At 47.1% G+C, this 19,232-nt stretch overlaps 1 protein-coding gene across 3 annotated transcripts; it reads left to right on the plus strand.

The window, feature by feature from the left end:
- The first annotated feature begins 491 nt into the window (after window positions 1-491).
- Window positions 492-19,054, plus strand: vaspb (vasodilator stimulated phosphoprotein b). 3 transcript variants are annotated; one of them, XM_047035502.1, is made up of 15 exons: window positions 492-818; window positions 930-985; window positions 10,910-11,081; window positions 12,498-12,678; window positions 13,020-13,110; window positions 14,450-14,556; window positions 14,806-15,089; window positions 15,363-15,502; window positions 15,770-15,833; window positions 16,140-16,167; window positions 16,293-16,335; window positions 16,492-16,548; window positions 17,126-17,195; window positions 17,335-17,392; window positions 17,487-19,054. In XM_047035502.1, the coding sequence occupies exons 2-15, from the start codon at window positions 981-983 to the stop codon at window positions 17,519-17,521; spliced, it is 1,335 nt and encodes a 444-aa protein (XP_046891458.1). In that variant the 5' UTR covers window positions 492-818; window positions 930-980; the 3' UTR covers window positions 17,522-19,054. The 3 variants fall into 3 exon arrangements, with proteins under 3 accessions (XP_046891458.1, XP_046891460.1, XP_046891459.1); XM_047035503.1 differs by having other exon boundaries at window positions 494-985; window positions 13,044-13,110; XM_047035504.1 differs by lacking the exon at window positions 16,492-16,548 and having other exon boundaries at window positions 492-985.
- Window positions 19,055-19,232: the final 178 nt, after the last annotated feature.

Consider the following 19,232-nt stretch of genomic DNA (forward strand, 5'->3'; position numbering starts at 1 on the left):
CCAAATGTAACACAAACGCCCATATGATATGACATACTATCAAGTTACTCAGCAGGTTGTGGAATAGTCATCTGGGTGTGCGTGTTTGTGTGTGTGTTTGTGCTGATCAGTGCTCAGATGTTTACACATGCAATGCAGACATAATGCATTCATTCCTCCTCTGCTCCAATGGGGAATGCAGTGTATTATTAGGCTATGTCACCTGTGTTACCTTCAATTTGGTTATGGAGATAGATACCAGGTTTTTCATGATGTCAAGTTGGCTAATAATCCAGAACACATTCGTATAGCATCCTGTGAGCCTTTTATCAGTAAAAGACAAATAAATGAAGTAATGCGTTTCTGTCCATCTATAATGCCTTTCACACACTTTGTGGTAGTCCTATGTATTTCAGTGGTTGAATGCACATCGGTGTGTTAGGCATATACAGTTCAGCCACTAGGGAAAGGATTTTTTTTTTTTTCATCAAGCGAGGGGAGGGGTAAACTTGGAATGAAAGCCTACTTCGGAGCTGGCGGCGGGTTGGGCCAGACACCAATGAATTACACCGACCTGCGACCGGGAGTAAAGTCTGGCAAAAAAAAAAAATCTCAGCTCTGTCGATCAAGAAACGTAAAGTAGTTTAGTCTTTGACAAAAAATATTTGTAAAAAAAAACACGTAGTTTTTGTTTGATCGGAGAAGGTTTAATCTCTTCGCGCGGACAGGCTATTTAGAAACGATGAGTCTTGGATACTGATTGGAGTTGACAAGCCCGCTCCTACTGTATCCACTCTTTCACCCCCACCCCCCCTCTTCAAAACCAGGAAATCGTCGAGGTGCTTGTCTTTATCCTGCTTGTGGCACTCACCTTTTTGCTTGTAGATGTGAATCTCGTCAAAAACTGTCGATTTGTATTTCTTTTTTTGCTTTTTAACCCCGGGCCGTAGATCTGAAGTCAACGAAACTGCATCGGAGAGGATCTCCGCTCTCGCCTAACAATGAGGTGGGTAAGCGGGTCGAATCTGATCGTTCTTGTAGCCTACGCTATGTGTGGTTTTTGGACAACCGTACAGTGCAGTCGAGGGACGGTTTTGCTTTTGTAGTCCACAATTTATAGCATAACATGGCTTAAGTTTTTCGTATGGGAGTTTATACCTCGGTTTTGACTCAACTCAAGCTGTTGCATGATATGGCTCATCTCAATACCATGCAATAATTAAAGTAACCGTATTTTAGTTACAATTGATTTGTTTCACGGGCTTTCATTTTGATCTGATCACTTTTTTTAGCTTGACGAAAATCCCTTCAAGTAGGAGCTAGGCGAACCAGAGCGGTTGGAGTTCCCAGCTCTGTCCGATATCAGTCCATAAGAAACTTCTGCCTGTTGAAACCGCTGAAACATGCCAAATTGTATTGAAACCTACCTGAAACCTTTCTTGCCATGTACCAAGTAATTTGAAAAATGACTTACGTGAGTAGGAATATGAACTTTTGCCAGCGGCTTAAGGCCTAGTCGCCTTTCTGTCTGACATAGGCCTACATTTATTGGAAAATCATGTTTTTTTTATGGTAGATATGTTAGACAACGTTGCGTGTCAGTGATATTGTAGGCCTACGCAGGGTCGCTCATTGTGCACTATTATTAAAATGCAGCTGTCTGTCTGACGTTCAGCACGACGAAGCCACTCTTTTTGGGATCCAAAAAGTGTTTGTTACCCGTGGGAGTTGACCAGGGTTGTACCCGGAACCAAATTGCCCCATGCATAAAACACTCAAGTCCAGAAATTCCACATCCTGTCACAGCCTGTGCAGTTGGCAATTACTACTTTGAAGCTACAGCTCCTTGGTTAGGTCATTTCTGGGTCTTGCTTTTTTATTCAAACTGTTGGGCCCATGAATGAAAACCATACATTGTTTTCAACCAGACCGTTCATTGAGGATGCAGTTTGATGTTATGCCTGTTATGATCTCCGTTAGTTGTACAACTGTACTGTACTGTTGTCTCTACAAAACAAACATGGAGAGCTGCTGGTGAGCTCTTCTCCTGTAACAATACACCTGTTGATGTTGTTGTTTTGAACAAGAGTAGTCTTTTTGGTTTAACTAATGTCCCTCAGGAATGTAAAGAGAAAGAGGGGGATTGTGATAGAAGTGTCAGTAATCCCATTGACTAGTATCTGGATAGTGCTTTGACTTTGTCAAAGCCAGCACTGACCTATAGCCTGCTGACTGAACGGTCTGCTATCCTAAAGCGGTCACTTCATTTACCTTGCTTGCATAATAGGTGAGGAAAGGAATGTGGTCACATATTCAGGTTCATTGTACTCCAGCGTCTCTACCGGTATGTGAGTGACACAACTTTTGATTTGGTCAAGTGTTCAACACTTTCCAGTACTCCAGTACCGACTCCCAAGCTGACACAGCAACAGTAGAAATGCCCCCCTCATTCAGTCATCACAAACACATAGACGGCTCTATTTTCGAACGAACTGGGTGAAATATGCAAATAAGCCACAATCCAACTTTCAATCTTTGGCGTCGCTTCCCTCCAGACTGTATAACCTGTGACACAGGAAGTAGTCTTTATCCGTATGCAATATAAATCATCTGGTGCGTCCCAGTGGGCTATATACTCTTTAGGATGGTAGACACTATATACATACTATGTATTGGGGTAGGGATGGGTATTGGGACACATTGATGGTTGTTATCAAACCAACATCTGCTCTGAATTGTTTGTCATATCTGAGAAAGGCACAAACACCGTGTCAGTTGGCGCTGAAGTCAAACATGTGCTCTAGGTATGTGTGTTATGATGCGGGAGAATCAGTGTGTCGTCTCGCAATGCAGTGTGAGTTTAGACTTCCAGAAATGGATTTTGGCTTTTCCCTTTCCACAGTACTGTCAGTTGAGGTTGAATTTACCTGTCTGCCTCGGCTGGACAGTTGGTTCATGCTGTAACAGTAGAGACAATACAAAGTGGCTACAGAAACGAATGGATTGAAATTCTACTTGCACTTCCCCCGAACCCCCCCCCCCCCCCCCCCCCCCCCCCCCTTCATCATTGGTGACCCTGTGACCCCAGGCCAATGGCTGATGTTTGTATATTCTTCCAACTTTTTAGCGCCTCCCTACTTGGCAAGTCAAGTAATTAGTATATTGGCTAAACATTAGCAACACAGGATTAGCACTTAAATGTCCTATTGTTGTTTGATCTTTTTATCTTTTCACGCAGGGCCTCCGCCCACAAGCAATGCCCTCTACTTTTACATTTGATAACAATAAAACTCTGACCTAATTGTGCCTATGGAAAATCTTATCTGTAATGAATTAAGCAGTCGCTCTTTATTCCCAGCACCCGAAGCAGAAAGAGAAAGACAGTGAGGCTGTGCATGTTGATTAATTAATGATAAAAAATTCACCTCAAAAGAGCTTTTTCCACAGCTTGGCAATGTAGCCAGGTAGCTCTTCAAAAAGTTGATCTTTTCAAGGTATCTTGCTAATATAGAACTTTGAGCTTGCCTTGTGACATGTGTTTATGTCTAACACTTGATTAACCCTTACATTTGAGCCCAATTGGTTCTACCTCGTCTCACGCATATAAATAGGCCTTTATGTGTGCCTGCCTCAGGATTAGACGCATTGCTACAGGAGTGGCTCAACATACAAAACAACAAATACAAATACTTCTATTGTCTCAGTAGTGACAAATCCAGTTTCCTCAGTTCTTTCTGGTTCTTTTTCTTCTTTTGTCTTGCGTTGAGGCTGCGATGTTCCCTCCGCTTGTTCAGGGCCGAAGCTCGCATATGGCCTGATCTGGGACTGTAGCCTGGGGTTGGGTTGGGTTGGGGGGTAAAATCCATCTCAATTGTGGATTCATCCCCCGCAAACCGAACAAAAACCCCACCTCAAAGTTCACATTTTGTCTTCAGCATCACCCCCGTATTGAGTGTTCCGCATTCACATTTTTAGACCTGACTCCTGTGTGTGTGTGTGTGTGTGTGTATGGCTGTTTTTAAAATCCCTTGATACTTGTGATCTACTGTACGGTGGTTCACTAACGGGTCACCTAGCTTCTTCGTAGGATAATCCTTATGGCCGTGTACAAAGTCCACTGTCGGTTGTGTTTCTTTACAGATGGTTAAAGCAGGATCTGCACTCAGGAAACCTGTGTGGAAGCCAAGTGTGAGTGGCAATGACTGGACAGTCCTGAGCCCTGACATCATCGTTCTGCCAAAGCTTGTTGTGGGTAGCCATGCTGTAATGATGTAATGCATGGTCAGCAATGGCCGCTTGCTAATGGCCGTGCAGGAGGGTTCAGGATGGTGCCACTCCATAATGGAGCATAATGGACGCGTGTGTGTGAAACGGTTTTATATTGTCAGGCATCACAAACGCACTCTCTCGTGTCAACTGAGCCTCACTTAGGGCACTGGATGAGCAGGACTGCAATGAGAGAAGGCTCTCCTCCAAAAAAGCTCTGTTTGATTGTGGTAGACTTAATTCATACATTTTTGATAGAGATTTAGTTTTCAAGGGTCAAATTAGGGTTTTGGGTTAGGGGAAATGATACTACATTTGAGCAATTTTTTTGTTCTCCCTCTGACTCTTCGTACACTGGCCTGGGTTAACTATGTTTAAATCATCATCAGCAAACTTGTCACTTCTCCATCTAAGGTTGTGTAATTTGCTGTGTGACACATCAATAACACACTCCATGTTAAGAAGACCACTGATCCTCATTCCATCGCTGCTCCCTCCAGAAACACAATTTACACAGGCATGAATACTTTACGGTGACCACCGTGTTGGCCCAACACTTGAATCTGTGCTAAAAACGGAAAAAATACTAGCTACAGCTAACATTCAGCCATGCCAAAATTCAAATGAAGGATTGTGGTTCGTGGTTCCACTTTGCTTATTGTGTGTGTATGTGTGGAGATATTGAGGTTCTGTCTATTGTTACCTGGTCCCTAACGTTAAAATTATTACAGGGAACGAAAACAAACCGATCTTAGATGAAGAACCGGGATTATAGCACAGTTAGTGTGGTATATATGATATGGATTGGATATTTACACAGTTTCCATCACGGTCCGACTTTTAAGTCAGTGCAACCAAACGTGACCACACGGTATCCTCATCTCAGGACAACCAAGAGAGGCGTTTCTCTGTGCCGTCCAATACTAGGGGGGGGGGGGGCTTCTTCCCCAGGATGATGCTCATCAGCTATAGTCGAGAGAAGGGGCGCTTCGGCCTGTAAAAGGAAATTAAACACAGCAAGGAGGGGAGAGTGTAAGAAAGAGAGAGACGGCTGATTGTGTTGTTCCAAATAAGGGCATAGACCAGGCCGGTCACGCCCCTGCCTTTGAGAGCCGTGACGGCTAGAATTATACCTCCTCAACCCCTCCCCCTTTCCTCGACCCTCTCAAGTGGCTAGATCCTGGAGGAGGAGGAGGCCTGCCCACTGACAACCCAAGAAATGTGTGTGTGTGTGTCCCATCATTTTTTTTTTGGGGGGGGGGGGGGGGGGTCGGATGCCAGAAGAACACAGGCACTGATGAGTCAGCACACAAAGAATGCTGAGTGGTTTTATATCTCGAGTCTGACGGGGAGAGCAAGACCTCCAAAAAGTCTGTGTCTGAACCAAACTAAATGCAGATGGCGGACAAAGCTAAAGCCGAATCGGAGCCTCAGGCGGCAGGGACGAGGAGACGGCGGTAAACGGTCCAGAAAGCCCACTTAGACGGTACTGTGTGGCTGATTCTGAGAGCCCGGGGGAGAAAAAAAAACGATGGTCGGCAGCATGTGTGTTAGCAGCAGGCTAGAACCTGTGGAGCTTCAGGCATGAGAGAGAGAAAGAGAGAGGGGGGGGGGGGGGGGGAGAGAGAGGGCAAGAGACAGAAAGAAAGAAGGAAGGTGAAAATGTTGTTCAGGTTAAGACACAGCTCCTGATCAGATGGCTGAGCGGTTAGGGAGTCGGACTATTAAACAGAAGGTTGTTGGTTCGATTCCCGGCCGTGTCAAATGACGTTGTGTCCTTGGGCAAGGCACTTCACACTACTTACTTACTTACTGTAAGTCGCTCTGGATAAGAGCATCTGCTTAACGACTAAAATGACAAAAACTAGCGCTTTTTTCAAAACCATAGTCTAGAATCAGTCGAACGGAACCCAGACTCCAAAACACACACAGAATTCGAGTTTCCTCCAACCCCATCTCACTACAGTGACATCTGCCTGTGAAGTTTCTTGGCCCCCAGATATTGCTATACGGGCGTCACAGTCCACCGTTGTTGCTCTACTACTTGTTCAGAGAAGACCTGTCGGTGTCTGTCGGATGGCCTAGGGCTGTGTCACGGTGTGACGCCACTCCATGGCTGGAGGCTGTGTGGGCGGCTCGCTGGGCTGAACCTTTTGTACTGGTCCCTTCAGCAGGTCTGGATGATGAGCGAGACTTGCAGTAGATTCATACCCCAACTAAAACGTCTGGTCTGTTTGACGTGTTGTCTCAAGTGGCCTTTGCTGCTTGTGACTGTGTGTGCGTGTATTAGGAGGAAGAAAGGGGAAAGAGTGTTTCTCTGTTCATGATTTTCTAGGTTACAGTCTCACAGTCAATGTTTCATATGTGTTTGTAGGTCTGCATGGGTAAGTCCACATGGTGGACATGCACCAGAGAGAGAGAGAGAGAGAGAGAGAGAGAGAGAGAGAGAGAGAGCAGGTTGTATGGTGCTTCATGAAGACTGTAGACCAGGTTATTTTTACTCTTCCTTTAAGAATGTGTGATGCCCCAATCTGCATCATCATGTACCTCGCCGAAATGGGGCCTCTATTTTTATCAGGCATGAAAGAGGGACTAGGTGTTGGTCAGAGTATTGCCTGACATTTTTATAGAGTAAATTTTTTTCCCTCCATTCCTGTACTTCAGGTTTTCAACAGAGTTTAAGAATGGCCCGAGATGGAGGAACGTTCAATATTTGAACTCTCCATTTCATGCTTTTTCTAAAAGCAAGTACCCTTTCACAGTTCTGAATCAAGCCCTAGCCCGTCATTATACACGCACTGTGTGTTTCAACATGACTCATACCATTCATATGCTCTGAAACGTGTAAGATCTTCAAGACCATATTCAAACCCAAATCATCCCATTTTCTGAAGGAAAAACACAAAAGTCTGAAAATGGAAAAAGAAAGCAACTATAACATGGAAAAATCCTGGCTGAGCGTTGTATAAAGACGGTGATTGACAGAACAGGGAGCCTGGATGTAGGGAAATGAGAAGCTACGTGGTGAAAGCGCATGGTGGTAGTCTCAGGTAAACAGAGAGAAAGAGAGAAAAAATGGAGGGAGGGGGCAGGGAGACAGAGGCACTGGGCCTGCCCGTACTTGACAGTACTTTTGGTAAAGCTGTAAACACAGCCTTATACAGACATGGAGCGTGTGCCCCAGCCTTGCGCTGCAGTTTCCTGTTAACCCCTCAGTGACCGACTGCTAGACTATTGGTTCTTCAGAATAGGAATGTTTGTTTTTGACTAGGAGCCAGCGAGGAACCTGCAACAGTCGGAATCGATTTTTGAAAGAGGAACTCATTGTACCACTGGTCTGACCTATATGCCTATTGTTTTTCCTCTGCTCATTTTCAGGGTGTTTCCTGTTATTAGTAGGTTTATCTAAGGCAGGGGTGTCAAACTCATTTCGCATCGTGGGCCACATACGGCCTAGGGAGATGTCAAGTGGGCCGGACCATTAAAATTATACCATACTCTGCTATAAATAACCAAAATATCATGTCTTTCTTCTGTGTTATCTAGTTTAATTGATATAAAGACCATATCGTATAAAGTCCGTCCAACCGCTTTAACAAGTAATGATCTCTTCGGTGGTGTAGTTGGTTAAAGCGTTGTACGATTACATATTGTTAATGCGAATCTGGGATCCCAAGTTCGCGCCCCAGTCCAGTGGATCCCGTACGATATTCTTTAACTTTTACTGTGAGAAAATGACATAATTCTAAAGGCCTACGGATGTATCACAACATTTTAATGTGTGAGCACTAATATCAGATCAAAATGAACACATGTAGCCTTAATTAAATATTGAATAACGTAGGGTAGTCTACCGTCGGAGACAACCACTACGCCTCATTCAGCCAGTTTAAACGGCTGCTAGATGACGCTGTTCATTTTCAAAGCGCCGATAGTTCGGCTCTTTGGGCCGGCACAATCCGGAAGAAACCATCAAAGCTTCACAAGGCATCGTTCGCCCATCCCTAGTAGAGACCAAGGTATTAATTGATACCGTCTGCTGTTTTCAGTCTGTCTCAGTGATGCGGCTTGTCTTCTACTCTGATGGAAAGAGTGCAAAGAATTGCAGCGAATTAAAAATATTAATTCCATGTCTTTTATGCATTTTTTCCACTTTCAAATTATCCTGCGGGCCTGATCGAACCTCCTTGGGGGCCGGTTCCGGCCCGCGGGCCGTATGTTTGACACCCCTGATCTAAGGTGTGTGTCTTTATCTTGATCAACACTTTTGATAGTAGTGCTAGTTCTCAGGAACAGACTGACTTGTTTCACCATGCAAGCCAAGCTACGCAACACTTGAAATATGTGATTAAGGTTTATTTGTAATGCTTAGACTCTGAAAAGAAAAAATATTTAACCTGTGACCCAAGTTTGAGCTCTCTCTCAAAACCTCTTAAGTCAAGTGGTCAGCTATTTAACACTTGGCTTAACTCCACTTTTTTACACTCCCTGGATCACAACAAAGGATTGTTTAGCCTCAGCAGGATTTGAATTCATTTTTTGCATTTCTAATCTGAAGAAGATTAGAAGATGTGTGTGAATTCTGTGCATACTAGTGTGTTGACAAGTGGAGAGAACACTAGAAACTTGTTGTGCCTACTTTTGTTATGTTTTTTTGTGTGTGTGTGTGCTTGTGCGTCCTGCTTTCATACGAGTCTCATATGAGTCTCAGTATCTGTAGGCGTATCAATAATTCACTCCTCACTCTCGGCCTGGGTCCTGAGCCCTTGCTTTATCTCCTATAAATTATTCAGCAGTTTCCCAGTCCCATTCTCTGTCCTTTCCTAGTTCCCAGCATCCCTCACCGCTCCCCTGTTAGGGAGGGGGGGGGGGGGGGGTCCGAAACACACCAGGGGTAGCGTGTTTGAAAACGAGATGAATTTAGGGAAGTTTCAGGTGACAACCCCAGTTTCACTCCTTTTCCACCCGTTCTGACCTCTCTCTCTCTCTCTCTCTCTCTCAAACCTCTCTTTTATCCTCCTTCTCTTGTTACAGTCCCACTTCATGTCACTTTCTTTTTTTTGTCTGCTAGTGTTTCTATTCTCATATCATTCTTATCTCATTATTGAACTTGGCTGATAAGCATTTCAACTTGTGTTTTGCGTGGACGTGTGCCTTTGTCTGCATTCTCCTGCCAGGTTTATTCTGCCCTTATAAGGCAGCGGTAGGAGCAGGAAGTGGGCTGTGGTTGTGTGAGATGTGTCACAGGAAGTTGGGAGATCACAGATTAGTGTCTCTGTCTCTTACTCTCTCTCCTCCTTCCTCTGTCTGTGTTTGCTAGGCACAGAAGCAGGGTGGCCCTCAGCACCTGCCAGTCTCACTTTGGCTGCTATCTTACCTGACTGACTGTCTTTCTCATCTCACTGACACAAACCAGTCTGCACCACATAACTACAGTCAGTGCTTCAGGCGAATGTAGTCTGAAAGTATGTTATGGGAGTTGTAGTTCAGGGAACATTTTGAACCTTTTGTAGGCATTTCCTAAGAGTGCACCCAACTTTAGTATGATTTGGTAAAGCCCCCAAACTTTTCTCTAATGATCAGTTGTGTGAGGGGGATGTGAATGAACGTGTGTGTGTTTGGGAATGGGAATGTTTGGTGCACACGCCTACGCCCGTAAGCAAGAGATGGAGCACAGGTGGAAGGTTCCGCAACCTTCTCTCAGAGGCGGAACATGGCTCAACTTCCTGTTTTTGTCTGCCTCCATTGTTGTTCTCCCCCTCATCTTGTTTGGAATCAAACCAATCTCTCCTCTCCTGCAGAAGTGAACCATTCACTGCGTTCCTGCCACATCTGAATGTCTGTCCCTCATTATCCGCATGTTTCCCTTCCTCCCTTCGTTTCTTTGCCTCTGAGCCTCCTATTGATCTAATTCTTTATCTCCCCCTATCCCTCCTTCCCCTCTCTAAATAGCCTCCGACTCTCTTTCCTCACTCCCTTCTCTACACCCACATTCTCACTCAGCAATCTGGTGGACACATATGGGCATGTTTGGGAGAGACTCAAGCCAAGAGGTCAAGCTCATTTGAGACTTTATACTCCAGCATTATCAACGAGCCTTTGATATGACTGTGAAGGCTTGGGTCTCACGAGTTCACCTAGCTGTCGGTCACTTCCCTCCAGTGACGGTCAGTTGACCAGGGGGTTCAGTGCAGTAGGTGCCCTGAGAGGGAAAGGGTGACGGCGGCTGACATGAGCCACTGAATCCTGGACTAGTCTGGACGGACGAGCTCCTCTCTCTCCCTGGCATGCTGTGTTTATGGTAGGGTGTGACGTAGCTCATTTTTGCGATTCTTTCTGCGCCTCTGAACTCCTGGCCTCGTTCTCCTTCCTCTGAGCCCTTCTTTTTTTTATTTTCTTTTCTTTTTTTTTCTTTCCCTCCAAGCTGATTTATACGTTTAGTTCTTTTTCCATCTCTCCCCGTTTCCCTGACTGAGTATTTCATCACGTCCCCCAAACAATTCCCGTTTTTATCTTCCGTTTTAAACTTCGTCGGCACGATCGACCCCCCCCCCCCCCGCTACGTTGCCAAAAGTGGATCGTGAAAAAACGAATCCGAATAAAAGATAAACGGTCATGAAATCAAACGGCACGCTGACTCTCTCCCTGTCTCTCCCTCCGCCAGTGAGTCGAGTATCTGCCAGGCTCGGGCCACGGTGATGATCTACGACGATGGCAACAAGAAGTGGCTCCCGGCGGGCGCGGGGCCCCAGGCCTTCAGCAGGGTCCAGATCTACCACAACCCCGTCAACAACGCCTTCAGAGTGGTGGGACGCAAAATGCAGACAGACCAGCAGGTAGCACGCCGACAGTGTGTATGTGGTTGTGTAATTGTGTGTGCATGGGTTCACAGCCGTGGTTGTCTGTATACGTGTCTCTCTCTCTATATATCTATATGTATGTATGTGTCTGTGTTTCTATTTGTGTGTGTGCGCGCATGTATTTTCGACCTTGCGAGTCATCTATTTGCGCATTCGTTCGTCCGTGTTCCAAACAGATCCTCATTAGCAGGCGTTTCAGGCCTTTAGCCTCACACATCTGGGACTGAAGGGCCTGCTGGCGGTGATCAACCATGACTCAGGGGCTCTTTGCACCTGTGGCTGTCTGGAGCCGCAGACGTCTACGAGCCCATGCTCCTCGTGACGCAACCACCAGCGGTTCCTCCACACCACCTGTCCACTGTGTTGCACCTGTCTGGGTCTTCAGACAAACCCCAACCTTTCCCCACCTCCTCATTCTGATTGGTGCCAGGGAATAAGACTTTTCTCTCTCTGTCTCGCTCTTGGCTTTCTCAACTCTCCTTCGGCCGCCCACCCAAGTGTCCCCCCCCCCCCCCCCCCCCAGAGGCAACTCTTTAAGTGGATGGTGTTTCCTGTTAGATAGTTGCCTTGCTCAACCATTTCCTGTGACAGCATTCACCCATTTCTCTCTCTATCTCTGTGAGTCCTGATACCCATTCTACCATACATTCATACATGTTATATAGTATGTATGTACATACACTAAATAGTATGGTACTGTAGTAAGGATATTGGTAGGCCTACGCATCTTTTGTCTCTTTCTGAGAACATGCACCTCCCCCCATCTGTCTATTACTGTGACGGACACTGTCTGTGTCCTAACGGCAGACAGAGGATTGAGGTTAGGACAGGTTCCAGGCCCTCAGTTGAACTGGCAGGCCTCTCTTTTTTTAGCGCGTGGACGCCTGCTCTGGACGCCTGCTGGCCCGCCAGCTCACTCCTGTGCCCTGTGGAATTCAGGAGTTGTAAAACAAACAGAGAAGCAACGCCTCAGCACATTCAAGCCACTCAGACTCGGATATCTTTCTCTCTCTTTCCTCCCACCCCCCCCCCCCCCCCCCCCCCCCCCCCTGACCCACAAAACTAGCGCCAACTGGTGGCCTGAAGTACACGTGTACAGTAAAGCAGTACTTAAGTACTATATTAAATGCCAAATGGACTTAATGTGAGTCAGTATCACAGTGGTCCATTATGACCTTGCCTTAAATGTTTTGGCATTACATTTGTTTCGATGAGGGGAAAATAGGGATACATGTTCGTACGCTTCACTTAAACTTATCAGGAGGCAGACTGAACGAACCCTGCTATGTTGTGTCTCTGACTGCTGGCTGACTGTCGGTGGCCAGCCAGGAAAAGCTGTGCTGACCCCCCCCCCCCCCCTCCCCCCCCCCCTCCCCCCATGTTTTCAAACAGGTGGTGATCAACTGTCCAATCGTCAAGGGGCTGAAGTACAACCAGGCCACGCCCAACTTCCACCAGTGGCGGGACGCGCGGCAGGTGTGGGGCCTCAACTTCGGCAGCAAGGAGGACGCCACCCTGTTCGCCAACGGCATGCTGCATGCGCTGGAGGTCCTCAACTCCTTGGCAGATGCAGGTAGTGACGTCATCCATTGTTCTCAATGTGGACAGCCCCGCAAGCTCCTTTCGTTGGCGGTAGTATTTTTTAAATCATTTCCTGTAGGAGAACTGCTCAGATACTCTTTTGCACAAGTCCAATACGCTCACGTTAACGTGCGCGTGCCCCTCTGTACACTCGTCCACGCACACGCCCCTTGGGGAAGGATTATCTGTTTGTACGAACAGCATGTTCAGCTGTTAAATGTGTTGTGGCGATGAACGTGCCGTCATAAAATGCTGGCGCTACTCTTGGAGCATGTAGTGTAGCATGTACACGTGGGAACATTGAGTGTGACATGCATTTTCTTTTGTCCAAAGAGGCTGTCTCTGCTCTCCCTGCAGGTTATGCTACCCTCCCCCGCCCAGTGTCAAATGGACCGTCCCCAGAGGAGCTGGAACAGCAGCGGAGGTACCAAGTGCCATATGGGGGTGGGGGGGAGTGGGGAGGGGAGGTGTTTTAAATGGTAGAGTACACAATTTATCCATTATCACTGTATAAAAAAAATGGTAGATGAAGTGTTAAAGGTGTGAAGAAAAATTAATTGAAAACAAAAGCTGCAAGCGGTTTATTCCGGTTAAAGAAAATTGTTGATTCTGTTAAAAGGCCTCCCATAAATCATATATGGCCACCGAGTCTCCATTCAATCTGTGGAGTAGCCCCCTTCTAGAGAATTCCAATAAAGCATGCTCATCCAGGCCAAAGACGCGCTAACTCGTAAAAAGGAGATCCTCCCCGTGGCATGCTGCTCAGCGCAGTCACACTCTGAGGATTTGATGGCATTAGCCTCACGCTTAGCCCTCAGCCGGTCTCCTCAGGTTAGAGGTCGAAGAGCTGAACAAGGCCAGCGCCTCCTGACATCTTAAATCCTTTCCCTCCCTGTGACCCACCCCCCCACCCTTCCTTGCCATCTCCCCCCCCCCCCCCCCCCCCCCCACAGCCCCCTCCCCACAAACGTGGCTCTGTAGACCCCACTCGCCTGCCTAGGCTCAAGCTTTGCTAACTAATCTTATTTACGCTAATGGGGCCAGCATGCAACACAACCAAGCCGGTGGTGGAGGTTGTCCGTCAAAGGCTGCGCACCAGCGCTCTCTTGCGCGGCTTGTGGAGTAGGACAAGTCCTCACCGTCCCTTGGCACTCTGCCCAAGTCAACCAACAGTACTTTAGGAGTGTGTGTGTGTGGGATTCAGCAAATGTGAGAGTGGAACAGATTCTCTGGGTAGAGTGACAGATGTGTTGGGGGAGGGGGACTTTGTGTGTGTGTGTGTGTGTGTATGATGCAGGGAACTGCAGTGACAGTGGCCTGTCTTGGCCAGATGTGGTCTTGGATATCCAGGACAGGGTTAGTAAGGAGCTGTGAAATGCCCTTTTGCTGCAGCTAGCCATTGGCCAGCGAGAAGAATTGAATTGTAAAGTGTGTGCTTGCTTTTAACACCATGCTCCATCTGTGACAATTAAACGGCCCCGTCTAGCTTAGTCTGTAACAGTTGTCGCTGGTGAGGAGTGAAAAGTAATCTGCATGGTTTAGATTGAGGGGAGGGGGCGGGGGGTGGCAGTTTTAATAAAAATGGTCCCAAGAGGCGTCTTTTTGTAAGCGTGTAAAAACAGACTTTAATTCACACTTTCACAAAACAACATTTCAATAGTCACTTTCTTGCCCTCACTCTAAGTCTGTTTTGAAGTATGATTGTTTCTGTGAGTTATTAATCCGCGGGTTGTGTGTGTGTGTGTGTGTGTGCGTCCTTACAGGCTGGAACAGCAGAGGCTGGAACAGCAGGAAAGAGAGCGCCTAGATCGAGAGAGACAGGAGTGGGAGAAACAAGAGCGAGAGAGACAGGAGAGACAAGCAGCCGCAGGTCAGGGGACATCAGACGGACCAAACGCAGCTTCTTCTTCTTCTGTCAACATTACACACACCACTCGCACAGCAATACACCGCACGATTGTATCGATGTCACACCGTTTGCCACTGAAAACGGAAAATGTCTCTACGTGCTCATTTGCACGACGCCAACATGCCAAGCCTCTTCATAGGGCATTCCAGGTGGCTGTGTGATTGTGGCGGGTCTTGACAGTGTGCTTCTGTCCCTCCTCTTGTTTCCCAGTCAACATCGCCCCCGCCCCTCCCATGGCCCCCATGGCTCCAGCCGCCCCCCCGGCCCCTCCAGCCCCCCCCGCGCCTCCTGCCCCACCTGCTCCCCCGGCGCCTCCTCCACCACCTTGCCCCCCCGCCATGGGAAGTGGCCCCCCCCCGGCCCCGGCGCCCCCTCCCTCGGGTGCACCCCCGCCCGCCCCGCCCCTGCCTACCGGGGGGGGCGGAGAGGGCCTAGGGGGGGCCGGGGGCCTGGCAGCCGCCCTGGCAGGAGCAAAGCTCCGCAAAGTGAACAAGGTGAGGAGGGAGATGGAACACAGGGCCTCGTCAAATCAGATGGGATTTGTCCAGCCCTATCTACAAGCCATGTCACAGAGGGCTTCACAGACGCCCGTAGAACTGCCCCTCAACCAAATGTCAAACGAAATAACCTAAAGCTCATCCGGGCTGTGTTTTCTTCAAAGTCAAATTTGAAGAAACATTAGTCCGTTGAATGTATATCTGCCTGTGGAGGAAGCCCTGCCCTGGAACCACTAGTGACCTCGCTGCATTGTCTCTTTCGCCCTCCAGCAGGAGGATGGTGCGCCTGTGGCCGCCCCCATCGCCAGGGCTGACGCCAGTCGCAACAGCACCTCCTCCATCGGGGGAGGGGGCGGGGGCGGGGGCGGGGGAGGCTTGATGGGAGAGATGAGTGCCATCCTGGCACGGAGGTGGGTGACACGAGGAAGTGTCCGGAAAAACCTAGCTCAGAGTAAAACTGCAAGGTTCTCATGAATGGGAGTAGTTTATGTCTCCAATAGCTTAAAGGTGTGAATACACATGGGCTGGCTGGCTGGATGGATAGACAGATAGACCATGAGGCTAGAATTAGAAGGTTATGATGACTCTAGTCATAAGGGATTGATGGGGACAGGAAATGTACTTGCCTTCTGAGAGGAAAGCATTTCTTCCTTGGTGTGACACTTTGTCTTTTTCAGGAGGAAGGCAACCGACCAGGTTGGGAAACCACCTGCCAAGACAGATCCCAAACCCGAGGAAAACGTAAATAGCATTTTGCTCGCAATATATTACTCACCAACACCCATAATACTCTTTAGGCTTATTTAGAAACGGTGTGTGCCAAATGGGCGACAGACTGTTACCAGAACAATGACCAGAAGGTCATCGTGAACCTTTACATAACAGGCCTTCCTGTACAATCGTTTTCTTGTTCCATTTATTTGATTTTTTTCATGCCATGTTGTCATACGACGTGACATTTCTTGTGTCACTAGTGTTGTTCCTATAGGTGTTGTCATGTGGTTAAAGCTCTTTTTTTTCTTTTTTTTTCCCCTTCTCCTCCCAAAGGATGACTCAGAATCTCAAGGCCAAAGTGGTGAGAACGGTTTGCGCATTTGCGAGTGTTCCTTAGCATTTGTTTACGTGTAGCAGAAAACGGTATATCCACAGACCTATTGCTCCCAATTTTGTGTTTCAAGTTTTCTTCTTTCTTCTCTTTAGAAACGGTCAGAAGACCTTGGGAAAAGGCGTGCACAATGCCAAGGTAAGCTTCCTACTGTCGGTGTCCGATTAGCAAGATTGAAGGCTAAGGCAATGGGACATGTTTCGTTCTTGCGTCTAACGCGGCGCAGAGCCCTCCAAAAAGCGCAGCCTGTGTGAGCTGTGCGTTCTAAGAGCACAGTGTGTGTCTTACAAACAGGAGCAATTCCATCAGCAAGAGCATGGACCCCAGCTCCCCCTTTCCCATGAGTCCCAGGTACAAGGCCCCGCCCCCTGACACGAGAAACGAACCAATGCTGTCCCGTTCTCGTGTCCACAGTCTCTCCTCTCTCTCCCTGAGGAGAGTCATTCTCGCTCTCTCCGGTGAACAGTGCAGCTCTGGGAAATGCTGCCCTCTACTGGTGCATGTTGTATGAAGGCAGGTGTTTGAAGGGTGCATTGTGTAACAGAACCTTTTGCATCCGCTTGCTTTTCCGCTTGCATCACATCGATCCCTCACTCACGGGACTTCCTGATTGTGTATTTTGTTTACACAACAACGTATGCCTTTCCTCATGTTTGTTTGTGTGCGTCATCTCTGGTCGCTTGGCAACAGTCAAAGGACTTTCGAAAAGAAGGGTTGAAAAGGCCTCAGGTTGTTTGTTTACCCTCAGAACGATGGATGTGTATGTTGGTGTTTATTGTTTGAGCTTGAACCCTTGGTTATGGTGATGGGTTGAACTGTTGTCGTGGTGGTGGGGGTGGACTTGCCTGGCTTTGGCAAAATGGATACCTGTTCCAATGGATACGTGGAAGGATTTTAATCTCTCTCTTTCTCTCTCTCATATAATCAGGGTTAAACCTGTGGGTGGTAGTAACGACACAGGAGGCAGCGAGGAGCCCGATATGGAGAGAATTAAGCAGGTAAATCTTTTCCCGACACACCTCTTCTGAGGAACCTATAAGTAGCATCACTGTAGCAACGTTTCGTTTTTTTCTATTGCCGACAAAGAATTCCAATCATAAACCTTTTTTTTAAATGAAATGTGCGCCCTTTTCCCAGGAAATTTTGGAGGAGGTTCGAAAAGAGTTGCAAAAAGTCAAGGAGGAGATCATCGGAGGTAACCGAGTCTGTCGAGGAAGCAAAACATCATGGCCCAGACACGATACAGCGTCACATAATGAGAGTCGTTTTGTTTCTTCTCTCTCCTGCAGCTTTTATTCAGGAGCTGCAGAAGAGGGGAACATAGTTGTGCTGGACGACCATCAGGAGGAACGGAGGGTTGGGACGGAGGAGGTTATGGCCCTGTGTGGACCTCTTTTCCGTCGCTCCTTCAACTTTAGCCCAGGGATTTCTCTTTCTGTCCTTTACACGCATTCTCTCCATCCCTCGCTTGCTGCCCCTTTCTCTGTTTCTGTCGCTCTCTCTCTTACACACACACATTCACTCAATAATAACCCGACCTGTTCATATCAAGCCTCATGACTTTGAAACGTAAAACTCTTGGATGTCATTAAACCGCCCCTTCCTCTGTGTCTCACACTCATCACTCCTAGTCCTTGTGTTTACCAAGAGCCTCTGCAGAGCACAGAAATAAAAACGGCAAACTTGCAGCTCTCGCTGTCATCAGATGTAACCCCTTCGAGTGTATTGTCCCCATCTCCAGCCTGATCCTTCCTCGCCTCCTCAGACATACCAGTTGTTCATACTGAGCTCTTCAGTGTTCAGGGAAGATCATATTGTTTGCTCTAGTTACTGTAATATCAGAGTGCTGGCATGTGCGGCTTTCTCCTAATCGTCTCCTGTCCTGCCCTGCCCGAGACGCACTCAAACTCCAAAACTGCTTTTGCAGACAAACGTTCAGAGAGAGAGAGAGAGAGAGAGAGAGAGAGAGAGAGAGAGAGAGAGAGAGAGAGAGAGAGAAAAGAGAGTTGGCCCTCAAATGATGAACGGCTTCTCGGTTCAGATTGTGAAGATGTTTGGAGGTAGGATATGATGCAGGGACCCATGCTGGAGAGCTGCTGGCCGTGGCACACGCCGCCCCCTGCAGTTTATGGGCTGAATTGCTAGAATGAATGCTGCCCATCTGTCTCAGTAAGAGGTGGGGGGAGGGTGTGGATCCTGTTCCCACCAACACACACTTCTCTACCTGTGGCCACAAAAGATGCACAGCCCAACCTTCCATGCAGCGGGAGAAGTCCATGGAGGGGATTTGCAAAGGGAACATTGTGATTGAGCAGAATGCAGTGAATGAGAAGTATTTTCTTGCACTTGGTTCAAAGATGGTGTGTGTGTCTCTGTGTGCCACTCAGTATCAGCTCTCACTCTCAGCCTCTAGCTCACTGGGAGTTAAGTCCAAGGCCAGTGCATTGGTCCTAAACTGTGCTTCTAGTCTTTCCTTTCATTTTAGGTATTTTCTAATTACATTGACATAATGACAAACATGGCCATGACAAGGTCAATAAATTGGCCATGACCAACTGCCTTGAGAATAAATACATAGGTATATATATATAAGGAAATTATATATATATTTGTTTCGAGGGAAAATGTTAGTGAAAATGAAATGCTGTTTCTATTTTAATTGGGATGACTGGTGAATGGGGATTTTTTTGATGATTATTTTCTTTTTATGAGATGTTATTTTGGGTTAACTGTTCTTTTGTTTCTTTTTTTCTAATAGAGTATAGGCTTTTTACACTGAAATATAAAGAAAACAGCGTAGAGACACTGGATTAGATATGCCTTTATAGTCAAATACAGCTGCTTCTTGAAATGCAAATGAGTCTCGTCTTTTTACTGGTCTTTCAGATGTTAATCGTTCACTACCATTCTTATGATGGTCATGATAATATAATAGTAATAAACATGCATGTAGCTTTGAAAATACATTGTAATAAAATAAGCGTTCTCAGAAAATATCAAGTACTGCTGTTGATGTTTTTTACTGCTATATTTAA

This window comes from Hypomesus transpacificus, chromosome 15 (genome assembly GCF_021917145.1).
Source record: "Hypomesus transpacificus isolate Combined female chromosome 15, fHypTra1, whole genome shotgun sequence".
Lineage (NCBI taxonomy): Eukaryota > Metazoa > Chordata > Actinopteri > Osmeriformes > Osmeridae > Hypomesus > Hypomesus transpacificus.